The sequence below is a fragment of the Sparus aurata genome, chromosome 1, assembly GCF_900880675.1.
Source record: "Sparus aurata chromosome 1, fSpaAur1.1, whole genome shotgun sequence".
NCBI lineage: Eukaryota > Metazoa > Chordata > Actinopteri > Spariformes > Sparidae > Sparus > Sparus aurata.
This window is the reverse complement of record NC_044187.1, coordinates 33,375,479-33,402,484: the sequence shown is the minus strand read 5'-3', so window position 1 is coordinate 33,402,484 and position 27,006 is coordinate 33,375,479. Positions and strand designations below refer to the sequence as shown.

Below are 27,006 nucleotides of genomic sequence, written 5' to 3'. Positions count from 1 at the left end.
AAACACTCCCTGTGATAATTCAAGCTGCTAGAAACAGCCTGTTTGTGTGTGTGTGTGTGTGTTCATCCATGTGTGCCCGTCTCCTCATCCACTTGTTCATCTTGACTGCTGGCCATTCTACAGATGCCTATCTGTCCTGCAAGGTCTTATTAAAGTTGAAGGGTTAATTAGAGGCTGTCTTAAGGCCCCCCTCAGTAGTGCACCCCCCCCCCCCCCGCTCTGTGTCTCCATGGCTTCTAATTGGGCTGGCTGTCAAATGAAGGGCCTTTCTGTCACACAGGTTGACATTTCAGGTGCCTGAGAGTCTGCCTGCGACTGCAAGAGCACACTCCGCTGCTTGCACATAAACACGGACATGTCCAATGCTTCTCTCCTACACACACTCGTCATCACAGTCACACACACACTCTTTGGGCAGTTTTCCGATCACCAACGGAGAACAGAGGAAAAAAAGAGGGAACAGGAAGGGAAGAAAGCTGGGGGAAGCGGAGCGCAGGCCTTCCCTGGCCCACTGAGTGGGTGTGATAGGTTGGACGCGGGCCGAGCCCGAGGGGCTTTATCCGGGGAGGGGGGAGGGTGGTGACCGCTCAGACGGTCTCCTGGAGGTCACAGGTCACCTAGCTAGCCCACTCTTCTTCTTCTCTCAAGCAGAGATAACTCCCAGGGTTAGCTTGGTCCCGGTGACTGTGAAGTCTCCTGGAGCTCCTAATGATTTCTCCTCTCTACTTTAAACCCAGCAAAAGATCAGCGGGAGGGGATTTAATGATAAGCTTTGTAATGGAAAAATGCCTCATTTTGCCCATGTGTGTCGGTGTTCAGAATACAAAAAAAAAAAAAAAAGCTCTCTGTTTTATGAGCAATCGCACAGCTTAGAGTCATTCAAACAACACATGTAAGGAGGGGCGTCCCGAAACATACATATACAGTTTTATTTTCCTTGTTGATTGTAATTACACAACAATGAAGAAAGGTTGCACTACGGCAGCTGCAAGACTTTCTACTCAAGTTTGCAGCGCTGTGACAGAGAACTGATGGCTTACTTTACTCTTATGGCATTTTCAGCAAAGTGTTTCTGCGTTCTCTGAGCTTGCTCGGCAGGATTTTTGCCTTTTCATTTTCATTAGTAAAAAAAAAAACAAATAAATGCATCACGCATCTCAAGTTAATTGGCCGAATTTTTTTTTTTTTTTTTTTCCAGGAGAAAATGCAACATTTTCACTCACAAATAGTTCAAAGTCATCACTTTGTTTCAGAGAGTGAGACAGAGGGAGACAGAAGGAGTCTTTCCATTGGAACATGTTTTATGTGGCAGGATTTTTCTCTCTTCGCAACATCTGGCACCAATATCGTCTGGCAGAGCCGCGGCATACTGTTCTCCACTGTACCGCTGCCATCTCCAAATTAACCAACTCCACACATTCTGCTGCCATTGAAGCCAGACGCTTCATCCCCCCCCCCCCACCTTTTTTTTTTTGCGCGATGAAGAGTTATGGGATAGCAGGGGTGCAGTGACTTGTTTGCAGGCCTTCTTCTCTCTTGCCTAACAAGCAGATGTGGCTGTAACCTAATGTTGATGTCATGGGCATGCAGGCTTTGTGTATTTTCACTGGAATAAAACCTGTGCAGAACTGAAACGGTTACTTGATAAAGCAAACCTGGATTTAAAATAGAATGGCCAGTCGCTCCGAACACACTGAACTCAGCAGCGTCTTCAGACTGACTTGCCATTTTATTTTAAATGACTTATACACTCTTACATTCCTTTGAAAATTCCCCCTCATCATTGATAGGAGGCAATTTTGCTCTTTCAACGCCGATCAGTCATTAACAGAAGAAGGTGCTTGAAGCGTTTGATTTTAATGTCTGATGCAACAGTGTGGAGGAGGAATTTGAAGGCCTCGCAATGGTCTTTGTGCACAAAATAAAATGTCCCAGGCTTCAAAGCCATATTTATTAAGGCTGCCTTACCATGGAAATCAGTACCAGATGTGAGAAAAAATTCGCTCCAGAACCCCCCCCTCCTCTTCCCTCTCTCTGTAAGCCCTGAATACAGTGGATCAGCCCATTTTTTTTTCTTCCAACTATTGAGCTCTAGTATTTCACACTCCCACTCACTAGACAAGCACATACAGGTCCAATAACAAATGCACACACATACGACACAACTAACCCTGCTGCAGTACCAAACAGCTTGGAATAAACATCTATCCAAGTGTGTGCTAGTGTACTGTGATCCGTGTGCTGTCGTCAGTGGTTCATATTTACCGGTAGTTGCCTTTCTTGCTGAGCTGTTCCTTGAAGTGTCCCAGGGTGAGGCAGTGGGTCTTCATCATGCTGCGATAAGGAATCTCCTCACCGCAGAAGAAGTAGGTGACCACGAGCTCCTTCGACCTGAAAATGCAAAATGAAAAAACTGCTTTTAAAACAACTGTACTTGGAGAAGAAGGAGCCTGACTGCTGAATGCGGACAAAGAACCTTTGGAGCATTATTAATTAAGGGTGCCAACAGACAGCTGGCTCGCCGAGGGTCAAACAATTAAAACGAAAAGAGGCCTCTCAGTCAGGTGGCTGTAGCTTAACATCAAACGCTCCCACCCATTCAACAACAAATGTACGAAGGGGGCAGATAAATTCGAGTTACCAGGGGCTACTTAACACATCTTTGTTGGGTTCCAGTGGTGAGAGTGTGTGTGTGTGTGTGTGTGTTGGGAGACGGGTGGGTAGTTAGGATTCGGTATTAAAGCATGTTTAATCTTAAATGATTAAAAGGCGAGAGAAGAGGAGTTCAAAGACATAGCTCTGCTGACTCATAACATCTCTCTTTGAAGGGAAGAGCGAGAAACTCTGCGAGGAAGCGGGTGAAAACACGAGCCTTGGAAAGAGAGGGAACGCTCGAAAAAAGCGTCGAAGTGTAAGAAAAGCTGCAGAAAGCTAGAAAGCGACTGAGAAGGATTCTAAAAAAAAAAAAAAAAATTGGGCTATAGAAATAAAGAAAACGAAAAACCTAAAAAAAGGAGAGACACATACTCGTCTGCTTGGAGTCCAGAGCTGGCTTGAGGACTGCCTCCGGTGGGAAAGGCAGCTGCTGGATGGCTCCTGTCTCTCTGAAGGCTGCTGGCTGCTGCTGATTGCCTGTCAAAATCACAGAGATCAATGGCTAATTAATACTCGCATCAATACGAAGAGAAACCACTGGGCAGCATTTTCAGTCCGTTCTGATGCGTTCAATCAAACGTGGGAGAGGAAGATATGGAATATGTGTGAATGCCAGTTTTGGTTTAAATGTAAAAAGGTGAACGTGTGCCTACCTCTGTTTCGGTGGCTTGGACACCTCTTCTAGCCGGCGACAGGCCTCCTCTAGCTGTGCCAGGGTGTTTGGCGGGGGCAGGGGTGGCATGGCCGGGTCCTGGATGAATGGATGGCCCGGGTGGTGGCCGCGGAGGTGAGCCCCGCTGCCGATGCCACCTCCACCCCAAGAGGAGTGCGTCCGACTTGTCAGAGTCTTGACGTCGAGGGGGTTGGACTTCTTTAGACCTTGAGTGCTGTGAGGATGAAAAGGGTCAGTATATACCATGAGCTGGTAACTCAAAACACTAGTGATTCTTGGTACAGTTCATTTTTGGGGGGAATTCCTGACCCACACTCACCTGTGTGGCTTGTGCTTGCCCTGCCTCTCACTTTCGAGGATCCACTGCCAAACATTCTGAGAGCGGTCGGTGGCATCTAGGGGAAGGCGCGGTGAAGAAACGCCCTCATCGGTGGCCTTGACTGACCGCCTTGACAAAGTGCTGCAGCGACTGGGGGAAAAAAAGAACAGGCAGGTTGAAATCAGAGACAGAGCAGCTTTACCACTGTGAAAATTGAAGAAATAAGGTACTATGGGCACAACACTGAGGTTACACTCACGCAGGGGTGAAGTCGGAATAATTGGCGCCCCCTGGAGGGCAGAGGCACTGCACGCGCTGAGCCGCCTCAGCCTCAATCTGCTCCTTGGTCTTGGGCCCAGCGTGGTGATGGTGGATGTAGTGGTGGTGGATGTGCTTTGTGGACTGCCTGCCTGTCACCAGAGCCTTGGTGGCCCCAGGATAAGCACCGAAGAAAGGCCCGTGGCCAGCGGACAGCGTTGCAACAGTCCGATCTGGGGAGCTCGAACGTGGTGAGTGACGGGCCACACCTGGTGACTGGCAGCCAGGTGTCTTCAAGACACGGGATAGGTGCTCATCTAGGATAGCCTGAGGGTCTTCCTCGCATTGGCTGCCGGACGGGAGCAGAGGGTGATGGAGGGCGGTGCTGCCGGCGAGGTCGCTGCTCTCCTCCCTTTCCTCCTCCTTGACAGGCAAAGGAAAAAAAGTTAAGGCAATTGACAAAACATATACAGTCACATGTGGGAAAGGCAGCAAAAGGAGGAATTTATGTCTCAACTTACACCAACTTATATCTATCGTCCTCTGAAGTCAGTGAGAGCACACGCCTGGATAACTTGATTTGAGTTTCCTTTTTGCCGCACTGTTATCTTCACTAACAGGCTTTGCGTGCGCTTCATCTATAATGCAGAGTGTGCCTGTGCTTCACAAAGAGACTGGCACTACACATACTCAGCAAACGTGCCACTGGAGAGTAGCTAAGTGCTAACTATTTGAAGGAACTTCAAGTGTGCCTAGAAACATAAGTTTGAAAGTTCCTCCAGATGAAGCAGTGTAGGACAGAGAGGAAAAGGAAAGTAGCAGCTAAACCAAGACAGACTTTCAAATCCCTTGGTCTTTTCCCTGTTCTTCGACATGCTAAAACTGGCATAAAGGCTTTTGTAGTGCAATATGGAGCCATCGTCTCAAGTTAACTTGGATACAAGTTAGAATTTCTCAGTGGGAGCTGTGCTTACTGTTGGGTAGAAGTGTCGGATTGTTTCGAACAGGTTTATGTGATTCCGTACCTCCTGGATCTGCTGCAGTCTCTCCTCCAATGAACTCATGGTGTCCTGCTCTCGCTTTAGCTTCTCCAGCCGGGCGATGAGCTGGGCAGCAAAGGCTGAAGGCTCGACGGGGGTCATCTCCTTAGGCAGCCGGTGTGTCCTCTGCAGGGTAAACAACACAACGGGAAGGACACTTTAGTGTGTGTGCGAGTGCAACTGTGTAGCGTTTCTGACGGATGCAATATGTTGCATTAATCCACTGCCCTTGCCCTAATCCTATCTTGTTCCAAAAAGCCTGCTACTATTCCAAAAGGCCTAATCCAGATGCCCTTGCCCTCGAGCTAACCTGAACCTTCTCCCGCCGCCCATCCCTACCCAGATCTTCTCATGCCCAGTGCCCTTGGCAGTGCCAGGCTGCTGGGCGAGGGGGAGAGAAGGGGGTAGTGATGGCGGGGTAGCAGTTGGTCTCGCTCGGAGGGGAGGCCCCCTGCCTGCACCCTCTGTAGCCCGACCAAGCCATCAGCTAGGCAGCCTCTGAAGTCAGCACACTTCAAAGGGCCCTTGTCAAACATCAAACGCACACTAGGGGTGGGAGGGACACGCAGCTTTAAATCTCCGAATAAAAGCCAGATATCGACAGAGAAGAGAGAGTGAGGAGAGGAGAGGGGAGGAAAAAAGGGAGAGGGGGACAAAATTAACAGCATGAAAAAAGAGGAAGAGGATTGAGATGTGCGTTAGTGAAGTGGCAATGGTGGCAGAAAGAGAGCGAGACAGAGAAGGAGGGAAAAGAGGGAGGGAGAGGATAGAGGAGTCAAATACTGGGAAGATCTAAGGGGAAGTAGTAATTTATTTCCCGGCTGCATGCAGGGCAGCTCAGAGGTACTCTAGTCACATTATCCTCCTTTTTCTTTAACTATATGCACCGGCTTCTCGCTCTCCCTTTCTTACTTTTTTGTTATTTGGCACACTGGCTTTCTTGATTTTGACTCTTTTTTTTGTTGTTCCTCTCATCTCTTTGTAGACACGATGAAGGGAGGAAGAAGAAAGGCAAGCAGAGCTGCTGGCAAAGGAGCGCCAGCCCTGCACGGGGCCCCCGCTGCCTGGGGCTGGTGCATCATGGGAGACAGAGCCATCTCCAAATCAGGAGGGAGACATTAAAGGAGCGCAAGTGGGAAAGGAAAAGAGAGAGAGAGAGATTGAGAGAGAGAGAGAGAAAAGACAGAGAGGAAGAGAGAAAAAAGGGGGAACAGACAACACTGTCAAACGCATGCACAAACACACAGACACACACACACACACAACTCTTCCACATACACATACCCGTGTTTGGATATTGAGACAAAAGAATCCCAAGTTTCTTTTCTTGTCTCAAACAAATCCATCACCTAACCGGTGTCAATCTGCTCTAACCCACTTCCTTAAACCTTCCCACAACAACGTCAGCAGGTCAACAGAGTCTTGAATTTAAAGCACTTCTGTGTATGACCCAAATACTAATGGGACCAGATATCAGGGTGGGAGTAGAGGAAAGTGGAATTGCATAGTGATGTTCCTCCAACTACATCTGCTAGGATGTAGAGTCGCTCATCGGTTATTTACTTAAAAGAGTCATTTAAAAGTTGAATTTAACAATTACAATTAACACTGTTGTGATGTCTGTTACCTATGTTAAAATCACAGCTACCACTGATGCATATAATTGATGGAGCCATGACACACTGTGACATGCTACAGATACTGAGATGGAATACAAAGATGACAACACAAGTTTATATTTGCAGCCCTACTGAAGCCACTGGGAATGGGGAAGAAGGGGGTTTGAAAAAGCGGAAGAAGAAGTGAAGCGGTATGCAAATCCTGCCTTTCATTTACTCTGACTTTTATATAAAAAACGAGCGGGGGAATGAAATATAGTATTCTGACACAACATGAGCTCGGGAAAAAAATAAAATAAAGCACAACTCCTCAAGGGAATCAGGACCCAGTTGTCTGTCAGTGTGTAAAAGTTTGAGTTTAGCAGATTAGAAAAAAAAGGAAACACTGAGACAGGAAGTAGAACTTAAGGAAGCAGGACTTACAGGAAAGTGGGGTAGCGTTATCTGGCCATTGATCTTGACACTGCGATGCATCTCACGCTGGAGCTGCTTCTTTGTGCCCAGTTTGTATGGAGGGATTCCATCTCTGTGAAAAAAAAAAAGAGTTATCACACATTTATAAAGGGAACTCCTTAAATGTTAGCAGCACACATCGAGTGGTTGTTATGTTTTAGCAATCTACCGCCGCCAATAATCATGCAGGTCACAGAACCTTCACGCCAACCGTCGGTGCATTAGCGTCATTAGGCGATCTTTGTGGAGAGGAGCCCTCAGGAGGCCGTTCATTATTGAAGTGACCGACACAACACCACCCGGTAACCACCCACCAGGCACATTACAGCTAAATCAAAAGGCTGCGGAGCCCTTGAAGCCAAGGCAACAAAAACACACATAACAAAACACACCAGGACAATGGGAGAGATATGCTAAACATCCCACTGTGGGCTTCAAAAGAAAAGCCCCACTGATAAGATTACATCAGTCCCTGTCAACTCTGGCAGTTGTTTAAAAAGCAGAAGAATTAGCGCTAACCTCGGCAGCTGGTCGGAGTAGGAAACTACAACAGGCTAAAGCAGGCTAATGCTGCTTAAGCGCCGCTAGCTTTGTAGCTCTGACATATTAATATGAAAAATAGAGATGTAGCTAGGAACACCAGAAGTCTCAGGACAATTAAGCATTTATTCTGGGAATCTTTTTCTCCCTTTTTCATTCTGTGTCTGCTAGCTTTTCCAGTCAGCTGCCACTTAAGCTGGGCCAATTATCTCGGCCGTTTTGGCTGCTCAGAAGTGTCTGACCTAGCCCAAACGCTACTTTTTCTGCTGCCTCTTTGAAATCTCACACTCATGCACATATGCACCCGCTGCCATCTTCGTTTGGCAAGCGCTGTGCTGTGAGCCTCTGATCTCAGCAACATCAAAAGGCTGGTTTGTAAGATAAGGTAATGTTTGAAGTTGGTGCAGCAGCATTCCCCAGCGTCCAAGTAAATCCATAAATAAGATATAAGCAAAAAGAGAAAAAAAAAAATCCCCCCCCCCGCCCCTTCTTCCACCCCCCCCTTCCCAAATCCTCTTCTTCTTGTTCTTTATCTGGGAAATGAGATTCAAATGTGCAGTGTGCCTTTTAACCACTGTAAAAGGACATAATAATCAAATTGTTCCCTCGAATGGGAGAGGAAGAGGCTGCGTTTTTCACTCAAATCAGTTAGAGGTGGAGAGAGATGAGAGCTGGGGACAAGGACAGGCGAGATCCCCCGTGTCAAAGACCTTGGTGAGAAACCGCTAAAAGAATATGACTTTGACACATGACGTGGTTCAACAATCGATCCTTTTTCGTCTTTATTCATCTAAACAAGTTCTGCGAGTCACATTTCAAAGTGACATTGTCGAGAAGAATAGGCAATGAAGCCAAGCTGCCGATATCACCCGAGTTGAAGCGAGCTCCTTGTGAGTGAGGCCTACTACCAAAATCAATGCATCGCAAACTGTACCCTTGAGACTACGAGCCATCGTCCCTCGAGGCGCAGGAAGTAACACGGGAAACTCTTCAAAAGTTTAACTCAACAGCCCAGAGGAACCTGTGCGCTAACAAGCACCCCAAACTTAGCTGCGAAACATCATTCCTGCGCAAAGCTCGCCAACTTCCCCGTCACTAGCTATGCTTTTATCAACCCAAACTGTCCCCGCCCTGGCGAAACATGTGATGGTTGGCCGCTTTGTCCTGGTTGGGGAAGGGAAAACAGTCGTGGACGCTTTCATGGTTTCGTGGGCCCTTACTTTATGGGGATCTCCTATTCAGTTGTGCAAGTCATTTTCAAAGCAGTCAGCCACCCTCTTATCCCCCTAAGCTCCCCTCACCTAACAATAGGCTGAAAGCGATTCAGTTAAGCCCTTTATACTCCATGCACTTTATTTTCTCACTCCCTTGCACTTCGAGCCTAACCACTCCTGCTATTGGCTCTGGAGGGTGGAGGAGAGGAGCTGTGGCGGGTTGGGTGGGTGGAGGTGATTTTTTTTTTTGGGGGGTGCCCTAGTCTGGCCAGGGGTAGTTCCTCATGCCCCGTCCCAAGGTCTAGAAATGAGTAACCCCTGTGAAAGCCTCACAGACACATGATCTCAGCACGCCGCAGAGGCCAGTGGCAGGAAACCGACCCACCATGTGAGTAAGCCTCCTTTCATTTGGTGCCAACATTTTTTCAATGAGTTTGTCTTGAGGCCCGAATGGCCATTTCCCTCCCCCTCTCCTCCAGCTCTTCAAAGGGAAAAAGCGATTAGATAATATGAAAAAAACAAGTCTGTTGTGGCAGAAGGGTGGGTGGGATGGATACATTTCAACTTTGAGGAAAATGAGGCAACGCCCCCACCCACATCAAGACGTTCTAATTTTTTTTTCTTCTCCCTTCTCTCCAGCCTCTAACACATCAGAATAAACTTCAAAAGGTCTTCAGTCATAATGACTTTCCCAGAGTTATCTCCCTGGAGGCCACAGTAACAACTACACATTAATAGAGTTACCTGGAGTCAATCATAGACGATAATTAAAATGTATTATGGCCCATTATTTTGCAACAGTGCAGTCCCCTGGCCCTGGGAAAAGCTGAGTCTGTTGAACTACAAGGCCAAATATTTTTCTTCACACCCCTGGACTTTTTCCTGGAAAGGTGTTGACTCGGATCCAAGCACGTTTGGATTCTATGGAAACAATAAAATTCACAAAGCTTTGGCCGGGCTCAGCTGAATGGAAATGAGCCGTTTGAAGTTGCTACATTATCTTCAAAGCAAGCTGGGTCGAGATGAAGCTAAAAAAAAAAAAAAAAAAAGAAGACGTTTTGGTATCAATAAAATCACTTACACACTACTGTCCGTCATGGACATGGAATCGTCTGTCGTGGCATCACTGGAGATCTCGCTGTCGTTGGCACTGGTGGCGGGGGCAAAAATGTAGCCAGAGTTGACGAAGTAGGGGCTGGCAGGGTCTCCTCGACGATGAGACCTGCAAAAGATCCAAGTTTTAAAGTGATGTCTCTCTTGGTTGCGGCGTGAACTGAAGAAAGTGTGACGAGGTATGGGAAGTGCGTTTGCTCTGTGTTTCCTTCTCTTGTTCATTTTTATCAGATTTTTAAAAGCAGTCTTGACAGCTTGGTGTTTGTTTTGTTGACGTCCTCTGCAGATTTCTGCAATTAGAGTCTCTTTCATGAGACTCCGGGGCCTGAGGAATGTGACAATTAGAAATGAGGGTATTGGTTCTCTTTTCCTTACTCTCTTTCATGTCCATCCTCCCCAACGTACAGGGATTGTGTGTCTGGTGGGGTTGAGGGGTGATGGTTGGAGTGGGTGAAGTGAGCAGCCCAGCCGTGTGCAAATGAACGACAGCATTTCCCTCCGTTTTCTCTCCTCCGCTATCTGTAAACCATTTTACTTGGCCCAGGCCCATACTCCTGCACTTTTCCACAGTGAAACTCCACTCTCTCTTTCCTCGGAGTGTGTTCTCCTCCATGCTATCCCACTTCTACCCTTCCCTCTCTATATCATCCAGTCTGGGGGCCCCCTCCTTTACCCACTCTCCCCTGCTTTCCTTTCTAAAGTCTCTCGCTCTGTCTTTCTACTCTCTCCTGCTGTGTTGCATTCCTGTTTCGGTTGTGAAGGGGGTGGACAAGGAAGAGGGAGGGAAGAAGAGGAAGGGGGAACTTGAGCTTTACAGAGGGGAGGGAGAGGGAGAGAGGGAAAGGGGGAAGGAGGGCCCCTTTCTTTATGAGAATGCCTTCTGCCGGGAGTGCTGAGAGGAGAACCCCAGCATGACTAAAGCTGTAGGCCCCAAGCACAAACCTGACCTTTGGAAGGTCCGCGCAAAGAGTCAGGTATTTAGCACAGCTGGGCTCTCTGCCCCCCTCTCTCTTTCTCCATCTCTTTCTTTCTTTCATGATCCCCCCCTTCCTGTCTTCCCCCCTTCCCCTCCTCTTGTCTCTCCCTGTCTCCTTCCAAAGCATGCTTAGTCTCTGTCAGACAGATTTTTTTTTTCTTTTTTTTTCCAAAAGGAGAGATAAAAGTGCTGGATAGAAAAGAAAGAGGAAGGAAAACACTGAGACACACACAATCTATTGCAAAGTGGGATCAGTGGTTGAAGCTGTGGAACTGAGCTGGGGATGTTTTGTTGTTGTGTTTTTCTATCACTTTGGAGTTGAGGATTGGAGGTTTCTCAAAAAAAAAGAGGGGAAAAAAGGAATCTGTGCACTGGCAAAATTAGTTCCACATGTTTGAGATGGAAATTGGTTGACCTAAAGAGATGGTGAGGGGCAGGGGAAAGGGGGAGAACGCGAGTGACGGAAGGGAGAAAAAAAAAAAGGGGGCTCTCTCCCTCTCGCTCGTCTTTGAAAAGAAAAACAAGAATGCAGGGGATCACACCAGGAAACCGGGAGATGCCCACATGTCAACAAACCGCGTGCGTATTGGTTCCTGAATCAACATGGCCACTTTCGAGCAAATGAGCAACCGTGCTATGATGTGATTCGACATCTGCTCACGCGGAGGATACAATCCTCAGGGGAGTGTTTAAGTTGAGTTATCAGACTTAATCAATTAGCCTTATACACAGTTATTGAAAAAAAGGAGACACGTTTTAATTTCGAGCCACACTAAATGTTTAGTTAACCTGACAGGGAAAGTGCGGATTATCTTAAAAATGACACTTTTCCTTCCAAACCAAACTGCGAAGACACTGACAAACCTTCAAAGTAACAACTGCGTCCAGATGTGAGGACAAACTAGTCTGAGTGAAAAAAACTTTTTGAAGTGCCCTTTGATGCAGGCTCATGCATAAAATCCAGTTTTTTTGAAAATGTTCCTGGCTTGAAAAGATTTTCAGCTGTTGGACAATGTGTGGGACGAGCTCTTAAGATAAAAGCCCGAATGCTTTCCACAAACAGCTCTGCTTTCATCTCTGACCAACACAACAATATCGCCGCTTGGCATAAGACCGACTGCACAAGTTCTTTTTTAACTCTCTATTAGCATTTCTTTGGGTTGGGGAGATTTTGCAACAGCATAACAGTTGCTATATGGCTTAGTGGGCAGAATAAAAAAAGAAAAAAAAAAAGAAAATCTAGCAGAACTTTACAATAGCATCGCACTGTTTCATGTCGCTGTAACAGTCGTGAGGCTTGGTGTCTGAATTTGTGCCTGAACCGGAGGAAGGGTTTCAAAGCACAGGAAACTTGAGCAAGCCAGCAGAGGGCTGCCTGCAAGACACCATTTACTTAAAAGGAAGGCTCAGATCCATTGATGTTTTGTATCCACCCCGCCCCTCCACCCCTCCAACCCCTTGACTAACTGCAAGGCAGGAGGGCACAAATATACAGGCATGTTCCTCTGAGACCCTTTGATCAAGTGCCTTTATCTCTCTCTCAGGCATTTGTGAAATAACTGCCAACTGCCACATATTCACTGCGGTTTATCTAATGAAGGAATACTGAATCGCGAGGAGAATGAGCAATGCTGAAACATCAACGTGCACTAAAAAGATAATAACACAGGCATGCCCGCTCCAGGTCGGGGCGCTGCTCTTACCTGCAAGTGTTCTCCAGCACCTCAGCTGCTGTCCGGATGGTAGCAGTAGCCCTCAGGGTTTTCGCAGACAGTCCAACCACAGACCCTAACGTTTTCGCCTTCAGGTCATTACAACTCCACTCCTCTTCCTCCATGAGGGGAGGAAGGTATCCACACATCAGCTTGAGGCTGCCGAGGCTGCCGTGGTTCATGTACGCTGCGTTCTCGCAGCCGGTGCGCACATATTCGAGGTATATGTCAGAGGTCAGAAACATCTGGTATGCATTGTCTTCCATGTTGGACTGAATTTCTGTCTGTGCCTGGTCAAACATGGCAGAATCGATCTGTTGCTTCTTAATACTATCCCTTATGAAGGTCTTGGTGGCGGGTTTCAGCTGCTTGGCGACGATGCTGTTGTTCTCGATGTACCGCTTGAAAATAACTTTGGCAACTCGCAAAGTTTTGGTATCCTTTAAGTCCATTTGCCTGAAGCCGTTGCAGGCGAACCAAAAGTCCAAAGTGTCCACGCAATTCTCCCGCTCCAAAAAGGTCCTGAAGAGGTGAGCGCCGTCTTGGTCGCCCAGGAGAAAATGCAGAGACTTTGTCCACCGGACTAGTGGCGAGTCCGGGGACGCGCTGCCCTCTGGCTCCCCGAGACCATCCTCGTTCCTCCGCGGTGTGGAGCCGGGAGGCGCGGCGGCGGCGGGGGTATCTTTAACCTTGCTCAGGGCTCTCATTTTGGCAGCTCTGCTGGGGTTGTAGCATGACGCCTCTCCCTCCTCCCCCGGTACCGGAGGACGAGGAGCATCTTCTCGGAAGCTACTGCTGATGTGCTCCGTAAGCGCCCTGCTCATGGCTCCAGCTCCGGTTGCCGTGTGAGAGTGCCGTCGTGCCTCCACTGAGCTCCAGCCTAATCCTCCTCACTCTCTAAAAGCAGCGGGGGAGCTTCTCAGCTCCTCTTCACTCTGAAACACAAAGTATTGATCTAATCAAAGCCAGATCCTGCTGAACTTCAAAGAAAGACATCAAGTAAACAGTCCCTTTCAAAAAAAAAAAAAAAAAAACCCTCGCCGGGTTCACAGAGAAAGGAAATATGAAAGGCTTTTTTTTCCGTTTCATTTATCTATTTATAATCTAAATGAGAGATCAACTGCAGCCTACATTCTCTACGTGTATTGATCTGTCACATCAAAAAACATTTTTACAAGAATAATCATCTCACACAGCGCTCACTCCTCACCGAAACCGTATTCTCACAACTGTGGCTTACACGTGTTTTCCTAACGAGTCCATGTCACAGGCTTCAACTCCAATTAATTCCCAATCTGTTTCGGACGACCGTACCCTACCCCTGTCTGCATCACACACACACATACACGCGCACACACGCACACACACACTCGTTTCCACTCGGAGCCCACACTTGTCCTCACCATCCCAGAAATGCACAGACGACTGGAGATGCATCTGATCTGCACTACAATGACCTTAAACGTCGCAATGTACGAGGGGTAAAAAGCCCCCGCGGGAAAAGCCAAGCCGCTCACGCGTAAATGCGAGCGATCAATCTCCCTAATATCAGCCCAAGCAGGCTATTACAGCACATTATTAAAGCCACAGCCCCGGCAACGTGTCTGAACTACCAACACGACAGAAAGGACTTGATGTATTTGGAGTCGAACCTCAGTCTGAAGCTCGGCGATTTGATCGGAGTCTCAGCGCCAAATCTAAAGCGACTTGTTACATTGAGCGATAAACTGCTTAGAACGACAGAACCCTGCCTGAGTGGCTGGCTCGTACAAATGCCTCGCGATCGCGCACACAGTCTCAACAGGCGGTGCAAACACCACATCATAACATGATCTAAACTCCTAAAGGATGAAGGTCTGAGGAAACGTGCGTAAAAAAAAACAAAAAACAAAAAACATACCATCGCAAGAGCAGATCCAACCCGAGTGAAGCCCGATTAAAAAAAGAAAAAGAAAAAGTTGAACAATTACTCCATACACAGTAGAGTCTAATACAGTCCCAAAAAAACTCTCCAGAGATAGTAATCCAGCACCCAAAAAAACGCCGACGTGCGATTAAAAGCCTGCGCCGTGCCACATGTGTCCTATCGGCTGCGAAAAAACAAGCGCTGTAGTTTGCTGCTGTACCCTGTCCCATTCAACAACTGACCTCAGAGTAGGCAGGCTCAGTCCCTATGTAGATCAACCAGGGGTGTCAAAATCTGGAGGAGGTAAAAAGGGGGAGGTGGAGGGAGAGGGGGAGAGGGGGGGGGGGCTCTGATTGAAGAATACATCCCACTTTTTCCCAGCTAAAAGACGCACCACCCGACAAATATTCGGTTTCTTTTTCTTTTTTTTTTCTCTCTCTCTTTTAATCTGGGCTACACATTCATACGGGCGCGCACGCAAACACGCACGCACGCACACACACACACACACACACACACACACACACACACACATAAGCTTCTTATCTATCTCACCGTATTTCTCGCCCACAAACAAGAAACACAGCCCGCATTTCTCAACTTCAAAGCTCAGCAGCAGCACATCAAAGCGGCCAAGAGAGGGGGCCTGTGGAACAGCTTTCCTACAACTTACCATCCATGTACCCGAGTAGCCTCCCTTTTTTTTCTCTCTCTCTCTTTTTTTTGTTGTTGAAAAAACGTTAAAGTAAAGTAGTCCAACAACAGGCTGAGCCTACAACCGCACTGCTTCTCTGTCCTGTAATGTCCTATCACATTGGGCAATCTTCTCAACGCAGCCGCGGATGAACAAACGAAGAGGAGCGTTTTCTCCTCCTCTCGACTTTTTCCTCCCCAGGTAGTGTTTCAAGGAGTCATGGCAGGCGGTAGAAATCCTCCGGGCTGTTTCTACACCAACTGGGGCTGAAGGTTTAACTGCGGACTTCAAAGTGAGGAACCGCTGGCCTGGTCCCGGAAGATACATAAAAAAAAAAACACAGCGTCTCATCTTCGCGTCGGCCGATGAAATGAGACAAAATAATAAAAACGAACCGCGATGGAGACGAATGAGCCCAGCAGCCACAAGTCGCGGGCACACCTCCCGCTCGAAGCCTCCCCGGTAGAAAACCCGCGCGTTAAGACGTCCACCCGCGTTTAATGAACTTTTCTAGACACGGGAAGGTTTTTACACGTATGCCAGGACCTTATCAAAGACAGGCAATCTAGAGCCAACTCCCCGAGGCTCTGGAGCGTCACAAGTAAGTGATGTGCCGCGCCAATAGCGTTATTCTCCCAGCCCGTCTGTTACTACACAAAGTTTCAACAGACACACAAAGCGAACAAAAGCGAGACTATTGTTGCCCGTGGCCCCTTCAAGTGACAGGAGAGACCGCAGCGTGCTCACCTAGCTGGGGAGCGGCCACGTGACAGGGCTTTTACCGTCATTTCACATGTCATCACTGAATGAGTAGATGTTTTTCTCCTTCATGTCCATATTCCCACGTTGGTATATAATGTATAGGGGAGTCTGGGCACATTATACTTATGCCATTCCAGTAATATTCCCTATTTAATACAGAATTACAGGATTGAGGGGGAGTGACATGAAAGCATTTGTGGTTAAAAATCGTTTTTTTTTTTTTTTTTTTTAAACAAAGTCCACAACTATTTAAAACATATTCCTCAAGTTATAGCCCTGATTTGATAATCCTATAGAGTGTAACTGTCATATATTTTACATATTAGTCACACGCTTTTGGCCACGAAGATGTCAACCTAACACACTTGCCAGTTCCACGTTCAGGGAAAATGGCACAGCATGACATTTTGATTGAAATTGGACAGAGAGCAAAGGCAAGAGCTGTTCTCTAGTCTTTTAATTCACATGACTCTCCTAATGTCATTGTGACAGAATCTTAAAGAGTGGGTTAGACAGTGATCCAATCCCATGGTACTTCAAAGGCTATATTGTCCCTTTGATGTTGGAAATCAACTTTAAAGGAGAATATAATTATATAAGTCAGAGGATTCAAATTCACAAAACTCTCATGACGGTACAGGACAAGAGAACTAATGAAATCCAACTTCTCCGAGGTCCCCGAGTGATGATTAATTCATGTTGCGCTACGGATAAATAAGCCCGCTGTGCTTTCAGCTCCCGTGTGGATCGTGTCAGCATCTTTGTCCATTCGTCCAGATCTTTTACGCACGATGCATGGGTGAGGATGACATGTTATCGTATCCAGCACAGATCGGCTACGACTATTCGACTGCGAGTACGACTGTCCTATATATCTTTATCATTTTCAGTGTAGAGGTTCACCGCCTCCTCACGGCATCTTGCCGCCTAACTGGATACAACTCTCCAACTTTGTGTATTTCAGTTGCGACACACGCTGCCGTGTAATCTCAACATAATCTCGCTCTCTTACAAAATGTGTGCGAGAGCGAGCCTTTCTTGTTGTCTCGGTAAAGCAAGAGGAGTCCAGTTGATTACATTGACATCCCGCCAGCCACTTCCTGCATGCTGCGAGCTTGTCTGATGACTGAGTCCAGCTTATTTCAAATGTGATCTTTTGAAAAATGTTCACTGCGAGGTGTTATCACAAAGCCGCGTGATAGCGGACGGCACGGTCTCCTTCTGCCGTCTGTCTGTCTCTGTTTGCGTGCACGTGTGTGTGACAGTGTGAATATGAAGGGGTCATTCATAGTCACTGTTTATACTGGAGGGCTCCGCAAAACAAACATTTCTGCCACAAATCCAAACAACCCAGCACCCAAAATGCACAAAAAAAGCTTCCAACGCCTCGCAAAGGGAAGTGCCCGCTGTCTGCGAGATGGAACACGAAGTCACAAAATGGGTCGGCAGCGTTGGCACTGCGATGTTCAAGGGGCACTCGGCTGATCAGCGAGGCCCAAATTAAAGCCATGAAATATGTCGCCATACTGTTATCTGTGCGCTAACTTCTTTAAAGCCCCCTTTGAAAAGGGAATTGAGATATAGAGGGGTTATAAAATGTAATTTTTTGAAGTGCAGGACAATCTTAAAAGTGGGATATTCACATTTAGGATAAGATGTTATCGTCACTCTAATTAAATTAGGCTCAAACGTCGCGTCAAAAAGAAAAAGTCCGACAGACTGGTCTGATTTCTGCTGACGGGCGCTCTTTGCTCAGTCTGCTTTTAGTGACATGTAAAGTTCAGACCATTCAACCGTTCAGGATGCCTTTTAACGCTTTTCTACAAACAAAACCGCTTTCACCAAAGATGCCGCAAAAAAAAAAAAAAAAAAATACAAGCTGCTGACTTTTTAAATTCATTTGGGAAGTCACGAGACGCTAAACCCAAGAGACCACACCTGTTGACCCTTGAATGCCCACTCTTGTGTTTAGCAGCGACAATGGAGAGAGGGTGCTGTAAAGTAGCCACAAGAAGCCCCCTTTTTGATGTTGACCCTGCCCTGACCCCTTTGTTGGGGCCCTAACCATTTCACAGGAAGATCCAAACGCTTTAAAAGCACAATACAGGACGAGAGTGCCGCCACTGACTTGCTATGAGGCCCCAATAAAACGGGGTGACCTGGAGGCTAATTGAGAGCTCTCGGTTGGGACGAAATAAAAGGCATCTGGTTGTATCACCAAAGATTGGAAATGAAGCTGCTCTTTAATTAGAACCTGCATTCAAGGCGCGGAGAAAGTATGGATTTCACTGCCGTCTGTACAGGTGTCACGTCAGAATACATGGAAGCAGACAGAGGACTTTAATCAAACTTGTGTCTGGATGGTTTGTTAGAAAGCTGTTTCTTTCTTTCTTTCTTTCTTTCTTTCGTTCTTTCTTTCTTTCTTACTTTCTTTCGTTCTTTCGTTCTCCGTACTGTACTGCGGAAGTCTTTGATGGTGTATCATTAGTTGCATCAGTCAAACAACAAGCCTGTGTTCTCATTTTTTTGTCGCCTTTTTTTCATAAGAAGTTCTGGATTTGCATCATATCGCAGCCCACAGTATATGCTCCCACAATGCGAACAATAAATTCCGCACAATCCATCTTATTGCGCGTCCCCCCCCCCCCCCCCCCTGTCCCGCTCAAATCCTACACTTGTTCTAAAATAGCTACGGAAAACCGAAGATAGGGTGGCTAATTGCAAATAACCCAATATTTTGGAGTTCAAAGGCTGTGGTGGGCTTGAGTGATAATTTTGGCTGAAGCATCACCATAAACACTAATAAAATTAAGTGCGTCGGAGGGAGGAGGGGGCGTGGCCAGGCGTCCCTTTGAACAGACCCTGTGATCAGTTCCCCCTCTCAATTAGCGTATTGTCCACTTGTCCTTTCAGCTGGGAGGGAGGGGGCAGTCTCCCCCCTAGCTTCCCTTTGAAGTGATTATCCCTTTATCTCAAGCCTGAGCGAGGAATATCTTGGGGGACAATGGCAAATTAAAGCCCATATGGAGAGAAGCGTGAATGTCTGTTTGTAGGCTCAGAGAGAAATAGAAAAGAAAAAAAAAAAAAAATAGGAACGATAGAGAAATAAATAGAGTGTGGAGAGAGAGAGGGAAAGGAAAAAGAGGGGCAAATAGCGTCATTCTGTTTGCATGAGCTGAAGGGTGAGTGGTAGATGTCAACACTCATCCAAAAAAGTAATTTGGGGCTCGTGCCTGAGTTGACACTTGTAGCAGAGTGACTTTAGAAGAGCTAAAGGAAAGAAGGCGAAGAGGGGGGGGGGGGGGTGTATCTGTCATGACAGATGGAGAAAGACGGAGAGGGAGGAATGGAGAGATAGACGGATGAGCATTGAGACGAGAGAGGAGTGCAGTTGTCAGCAGAATCAGATGGCGGTCAGGCAGACAGGCTTGAAGAAGATACAATTAAAGTGTGGAGTTAAGACGGGCTTTGAAGTTGGACATGGTGCATAACACCCTTAAAGTTTGAGAAGCCAGCCATTCATCCGCTTGTTATGGCTTGTTAAGACCATTCCCTTTAAAAGGCCCAATTTGAGAAAATAAGAACTTTAATTTCAACTTCGGGGAAAAGTCTTCAAAAAAAAAAAAAAATTTAAAAAATCAGGAGTGGCAACAATCAGGTGAGGTTTCCAGTGAGGTTAAAAACAACCGAACGCTTATCTTTCAGAAACTTGAAGTGAGGGATTTGCTGGAGAAGGTGTGGGGGGGATGCGTGTGAGCACCGAGGATGAATAATTGCTTTCTCTTCCCACTCTCCCTCTTTTTTCTTCCAATCCTGTTTTTCGGTGGCTTAAAAGTTTAATAATGTATAGAAACAATGTCTGTGATGCTTAGCCTAATCCGTTTGGGCTTGGCAAACCTTTGTGGTAACCGAAGCCCTATCTGATGTGAGCAAATGTTTGCCAAGGCAGCGTGTACAGACGGACAGTCTGTCTTCCCTCTGTACAGCTGAAAAATAACACAAAAACAACAACTTTCTGCACATTACGCCAACAAGAACAATAGAAATCTTTTTTTCATACATTACATCTAAAGTGTAATGACTTTTTTTTTTTACCAAACCGTACATAATCTAATATGCACTGTCCTCCTGCAGTGAAGGCTCTGTATCACTGTGTCAATTGCTCCTGCAGTAATTCCGCTAACACAATTTCATGTGTATTAATGATGTTTGTTAGTGCATCATGCTCAACAAATCAAGTTGATTCTTCCTCTGATTATGAAAGCGAGAGAAATGTGTGAGTGTTCACTTTGAGCTCAGTTCGCCATCCTTAATGAGCATCAGACAAATGATGTAGAAAAATGCTTGATATAAAGCATCAGTCAGGCCTATTAGAGGCTGAACAAAACTTGTTACAGACCAGCGCTGGTTTTAACTGAGACTCAGCCTGACAGCAAATCCATGCTCTGATAAGGCGAATGAAATGGTCTTTTTTTTTTCGAACGATCAAATGTTCCCCTGTTTGACGTCTGGACAAGACAGCAGCGAGAGGCAACAGTGAGACCGTAAAACCACCAGACGTGACAGTGACTCATTGTTTAATTGACAATCTTTACAGCCAGCCATTGTAATATCAACATATCCACATCTCCGTCACGCTCCAACAAAAAGCGTGAGGGTGATTAGTATGTCCGCACACAGTGTCAGATTCTGTGGCCAAAAAACAAATTCAGTGTTCGGTTCGTATTTTATCACCAGTGTGAATTGATGCAAAGGATTTATTGTCGCTGTCAAACCTGCTCTCTATCCACGTGTAGCTCCGCTCGCCTGGAGCTGCTCCCTGCCGTTTGTCACAAAGCATTTCACAGGGCAACACAACAAAAACTCACAATCACAGGATTTGAAGTTGATGTGAGAACGAATCCCAAAGCGTGGACAAAATAATGCAAACACCACGTGCAAAAGAAAACCCCAACTTTGAAGTGGACCACTATTACAAAGGCAGCTACACGGGCAAATTAAGCTGAACGCCAGTTAGCTGTGTGTCAGCTTCTAAAGAGAACTGATGACTGGCGCTTTTATATGTGAGTTTTAAAAGCAGCTCTCAGGTACAAAGGCGCAAAACAAAAGTTGATGTCTATATTACAAATGCAGCTGTTAAAACTTTAAAAATGCCCCAATTAGAAAGAGGCTGGAAGAGTCATATATCATATTGCCAGAATCCAGAATTAGAAAAGCAGCTCCTATGATGAGGGACAATGGTCACAAGTCTCAGCAACAGAAACACAAGGAAGTGATAGTATATATAGGCGTACTATAGAACCCTATCACGACAAGCCTTGGATTATGTTGAGCAACAACGTTTTTGACATTTAATTTGAACTCATGGAAACTACATTATGTTTTGTCGATAAAAAATGCTCAAAGGTGCAATATTTAAGAATTGGCCACCTGTTGAATTCATACTCAGCATATCATCAGAGTAACTGCGAACTGCTGCCAATTAGCTCGTTAGCTCAGTTAGCAGTCCAGCTAGCAGTCTGAACTAGGAGCTCAGAGCCCCAAGGAATTGTTTGTGTTTACACTGCTGACGTAGGAGCTGGTGAACACATTACATATACATCATGATGTCAAGACTGTAATTCTTCATTTTCTGTGTATATTTTTGACCAGACTTCTTAAATATTGCGCCTTTCAAGTTAGGCAACTAAAGCAAACAAGATCAGGAAAGGATTGTGGTTATGGTAATGAGAAGTTTCATCAGTTGCAGTTTCGACATAGCACACAGCACCGTCTTCCACACACCATTCACTAATCCAACCTGCACATCCTTACTTTCCACCTTGCTATGTAAAGGGCCCACTGCTTCCTGCTTTGGCAATATACAAGGCATTGGACATACATTTTGAGGTGCAGATTTCAAATCCAATGTGAATGAAATTCTTAAGGATATTTGCTGGTACAGCAAAACTAAAACAAACATTTTTCCAAAGTTAAACATTTTTCTTTTTAGTGTCCAAACCGCCTGTTTACAGGACAATGTCCTCAAGCAGGAGACACAGCAATGAGTAATACTCCCCCATCCCTCAACAGCTACTATTATTGAGAAAGGTATTTATTCACTATTGTTTCTACTAGATTTGGTTTATTAGCTGTCCCCTCACTTGGCAAATTCCACTTTGTATATTGCTCCCGTTTGTATTTGTTTTGTTTGTTCAGCAAAGTTCTTTGAATAAAAAGAAAAACTTAAATGATCTGGTCTATAAGAGCTCAGAAACGTGGAAACAAGAGTCTCTGTTTACCACGCATGCAGATGTCCTTAATGAACAGAGCATAATAATTGTACCTGTCAGATGGTTGTTTTGGCATATGAGATGATGACCTGCTAATCATGCATGGTGATGGTGGTTTGTGTTAATCATCCTAAATGTTACAGAATGTGTATGACAGAATGACTCGCTATTCTCCACCAGCTCCTAACTGGTTATATTTGAGAATGGCTCTCCTATTGATAGTTTAAAACATGGCTCACTTACATCAACATGCATATTCATACACATGAGCTATTTTTCATTTTCTACTATGCACGAATATAGCGTGTGCATCTCTAAAGGTCAGTTTGTTCATTTTTTCCCCCCATAGCTAGTTAGCTCAATTAGCAGTGCAGCTAGCATACTGGATCTGGACTGGGAGTTCTGACTACCAGGGGAGTGATGATGTTGAGCTTCTGATGGTTGAGAGGATTAGGTTTTCAGGCCCACCTGGGGGACCTGGTGGGGAATACTGGCAGGGAATGAATCCATTGACATGATTTCAAACTATTATTATAACATTCATCCTTACATGCTGATCATAATTAAGTGATTTTTGGAATGTTTTCAACTAAAACTGAACTGACATTATTGTACCTTTAAAAAGTAGGGAACAACACTATAATATAAGTGTGAGTAGGCTATATCACTATCAACTGTGAATATTTATTATCTTACAATGCTATGCTTAATAAGCTAAATTCCTGTCAGAGTGTTAGCTAGCTAGCATACATGCCGTGCATTAGCAGTCAGCTTTCAAAACAGACCAATATTACACACTAAACACACTAATACGCTTTTCCAACTAAATTAGCGGGTCTATTTTATCCGCATTCAAGTTAGCTGGTTGCTAAAACAGAAGTTAGCCAACTTGGTTGGTGATTCAGGTATTTTCAGAACCGAGAAGTCAAGCTTTTGGCTTCAAAACACCACTGAGCAGCATTCACAGGAATGAACGGGGCTCTGCCTCTAGCACTGTGTCCAGTAGTAAGACGTCCTTGAATAGATCGCATACCAAATTCCTTCCTTATTTACGCGCCACCACTGGATAGTGATAATGTGTCATCACTTCACTTGGCGGAATTTAGCGTGTTCACCTGGGTCTTTACGTTTAGATCAGACCTGAGCCGAGGTGATAAAAACCCGGTTCTACTGCAGAGTAAGTTGACCTGGGTGTAAATGCAGAGTGTACACATTCCCATTGCACACAAAAGCCAGATCTTAGCGGGTTTAAGTGGGATTTTTGACCAGCAGTGAAAGGAGTAAAACACCCCACCCCCCCTTGTCGACTCCATGGCAGAGGCCCTGAACTTAGCAAACCTAAGTGTTAGTTCAAAGACAAAAAAAACAACAGGAAGTTCACCAGTACTACTTGTATTACCCAGAAAGTAACTCATACTAAATCATATACTGCTATTTCAATGGTAAGCAGCATCAAAGTGAAATACATTTGTGATTTTTCATTTTGTGCAAAGTTGTTGGTGAAAAACAAACACCACATCTTGTAGCTCATTCCCAGACGCAGGCAGTCATCTTCTCAGGTTTTCAGTCTGTTGACGGTGTAGGACTTCAGATCAGCTCATGACTTGTTTTGTTAATGGACTGTGTATGTTTTGTATGTTCACGGCAAAACGAACGAAGATAGGAACACCAATTTATTTTTCTCAGTCACAGTCTCACACCTCAAGGTTAAAATTAAAAGAGTGGCCACGAACCTGCAACTGTAGACAGGGACACAGTTTCTATAAGGAGCGTACATGCATATGATACTGAGTAATGCACACGATACTGCCCACGCATATGTAAAGTGCGCACATATAACCTACTGTATCTCTGTTTGCTCTTATGCAGCTCCAAACATATATGTTGCTGAATGTATTGTGTAAGGCTAAAATATTTTTACAAGTTGAAGAGTTAAACCCACCTACTGTGAATAAAGGAAGTCCCGGATACAGCAACAGAGAGCAACCATCCAGGTCCTCGGCTCTGGCCAGCTGCATATTGTTCGCTTATTCCTGAGAGAGTTTCTAAATCCATAACTAAAACTAAGATAAAAGTGTTTTGACCCTGTTGTGGGATGTTTCCCAGTGTCATGCAGCTACCCAGCAGGTGTGCAGAGGGAGGGTGAGTTTCAAAACACACTGCACAGCAGATAGGCAAAGAGGAACGTCAACAAAGCACTGCTGCTATGCACCTCACTGACTGCTCTGACAACCGACAGGGAAAACATTCCCACAGAGAGAGAAAAAAGAGGGAGAGAGGGTGGAGAGGAAGAGAAGAGAGATGTAAAGTTAAGACGGAAAGAGAAGAGAGGTGAAGAGGGTCACAGAAGAGAGAGGAAGACACAGACTGACAATAAGGATGGATGAGAAGGAGAGAGAAAAAACATTTCTTCGTCTGTTTCTTTTATTCATGTATTATTTCTTCTCTATATGCTTTAACACCGAGGCTACACTCACAATTTTTACACCTCATGCCAGAGACAAGACAAGTGAAATTTGAGGTGCCATAAGACGGGAACAGCAGAGAAAGGGAGGAGAAGTACGGGCAAAAACAAAAAGATATGGTTGTGCAACAACAATGGAAACACCTGTACAATCTGTTGTTATCAGGTGAAGCCGCTGCACAACAAATACTACACTGGTGAAGCCTGTGTGCTCAGGTTTCGTTCAGGTTGGTAACTTTAATGCCATAATTTGCGCTTTTAATTTGAATTACTGTGAAGAAGAATTTGAAGAACTGCACTAATTTATACTTAAAACCCCTGAAGATTTTCAAATATTAAGTATTTCTCTGTGACATTAAATACTCACGACTAACTAAAGTAAACTAGCTTAAGTTGATAGCGCCACTACGTATGTTTTCTTCTACGTTTATTCGCAACAAGCAAGACTCTTGATACCATGTGATACCAGCGGCATTAGGCCATATTTTCGTTTCACAAACCTTGTTAGAGGTTGTTTCCAACTGTTAGAGTCCTTACAGACATAAATGAAACAGTCAATGAAATGAAAAAGCTGTGCCTAATACTGTATGCCTCTGCCCAGTTCGCAATAGTTAGACCTTGTCCACATGTACCAAAACGATCTTTTTTCCTCCGTCTTCCTCGGCATCGTCTCAAGAATATTTGCGTCCAAACAGATCCACTGAAAATGACTCAAAACGCTGTAGTTCATATTCCAGGCCTATAGGTGGCGCTCGAAATTCACCAAAAACAGAGAAGAAGAGACGGCGCATGCGCATAAAGCTTGCGCGCTGTATACCAACAGACAGTAGACGGAAAAAACGAACACAACACGAAGAAGACGAAAATGGCTAGAACAAGGAAACCAGAATCGTTTGTGTGGACCGGTAATGAGGTCAAACTGCAGCTGCGACTCACACTCAACTACAAGGCGAGTAAGTTGCAAGAAACACGAACACAAGCAGTAGTCCGCCATTGTTGTTGTTCTTGTAATGAGACGTCACGGGGTTCAGAGGTCGAAGGCTAGGGGTCGAGGGGTGGGGCGATGGCGTCAGCGATACGGAAAGTTTGCGGATTCGCCATCCACGAAAACGCAACGGCAGCGTTTTCGGATTTTTCCACCTTGAGAACCGGTTTCAAAAAAGTGCGTTTTCAGGATCTATGTGAAATCGGCCAAAACGATACAAAAAATATGCGTTTACGCACAAGAGCGTTTCCATGTGAATGGCCCCTTAATGATTGTGGGCTGTAAAGATGGCTACAGTATAAAATGACAGTAGAGTCAAAACATTCAAAGGTCTGTCTGGACAACATAGCCAACATGAGTCCCAAAGTGGTTTTGCTGTAATGTCTGGTAACTCTAAAGTACTCTATTGTGTTACGTTCAGGGTTTGGGCAGAAGTGGCAATATGCGAAAATAACTGCCCAATCACACTGAGGCTGAGGGGATGGTCACGTTACACTTCCGTCCTACAAGTATTAACCCTTCATTATTGAAACCTGAGTGTTGAAAAACTTCAAGCGTGTGTTGCCGATGTTGATACAACCTCCAGCTGGCTACTGATACCGCTATCAGTTTGTTTTTGTTTGATCTGATTTGACCAATCGGCCAATAGAAACACGGATGTGTACTGATGTGTTTTTATTTTCGCACTTTCCTTCGCTTAAAGTACATTATAACATCACCAGACTTCGATATGTGGTGTCCTTAATAAATTCCCTGTATTAGTAACACATACTAAAACCTTCCTTTCGGTAATATCAGCTAACAATGAAACATCTAATCTAAGAATGTGAGTATTTCAACCACTGGGAAGTCCCAGAGCCAGGCCAGGAGACTAACAAAGACTGTGGGAGTGAAAAGGTCAACAGAGTTTGCCAAAGCCTTGTATTAATGAGTAGCACCACCTCGGAGTGGAGCAGAGGGAGAGGCCGCCAATCATCACCGCTCCTCCAGCACTGCTGAAATGTGTCAACAAAGCAGAGTGAGAGGAGCATGCTCCACTGTTTGCCCTCCCACCCCTGAAGATGATGGGATAGGTGGGAGCAAAGAAAAAGGGTGTAGAAGGAGAGGGGTGACGGAAAAGCAGGAGAACAAGTCCTCCCCCCACACCACCACCACCACCACCACCACTCGCCCTCCCACCACTCACCCTCCACCCCCTCCTCCTTCCCCTCAGAATAAAATCCGGTGCCATAAAATGTAAGAGCGGGCAAACAGCTCCTCCCCAGCTTGTCGGGGAGTTTGTTTTAAAGTGGAAATGAGGCTGATGGCGCACTTGGCGATTAGCCCCGCGGCTAACATGAAAGGAGAGGAA

At 45.6% G+C, this 27,006-nt stretch overlaps 1 protein-coding gene across 11 annotated transcripts in view; it reads right to left on the bottom strand.

Moving 5' to 3' along the window:
* Positions 1-27,006, bottom strand: part of LOC115586804 (axin-2-like) — a 55,569-nt gene that overhangs the window by 2,237 nt on the left and 26,326 nt on the right. For 2 of the 11 annotated variants that reach the window (XM_030426184.1, XM_030426193.1), the window contains exons 4-12: positions 12,564-13,507; positions 9,853-9,993; positions 6,988-7,090; positions 4,931-5,071; positions 3,907-4,328; positions 3,648-3,797; positions 3,309-3,542; positions 3,028-3,132; positions 2,266-2,391 (exon numbers count right to left, since the gene is read on the bottom strand). In XM_030426184.1, the coding sequence (XP_030282044.1) occupies positions 2,266-2,391; positions 3,028-3,132; positions 3,309-3,542; positions 3,648-3,797; positions 3,907-4,328; positions 4,931-5,071; positions 6,988-7,090; positions 9,853-9,993; positions 12,564-13,396 (2,255 nt within the window). In that variant the 5' untranslated portion in view covers positions 13,397-13,507. The other 9 variants (XM_030426175.1, XM_030426241.1, XM_030426166.1 and 6 more) reach the window with 9 other exon arrangements.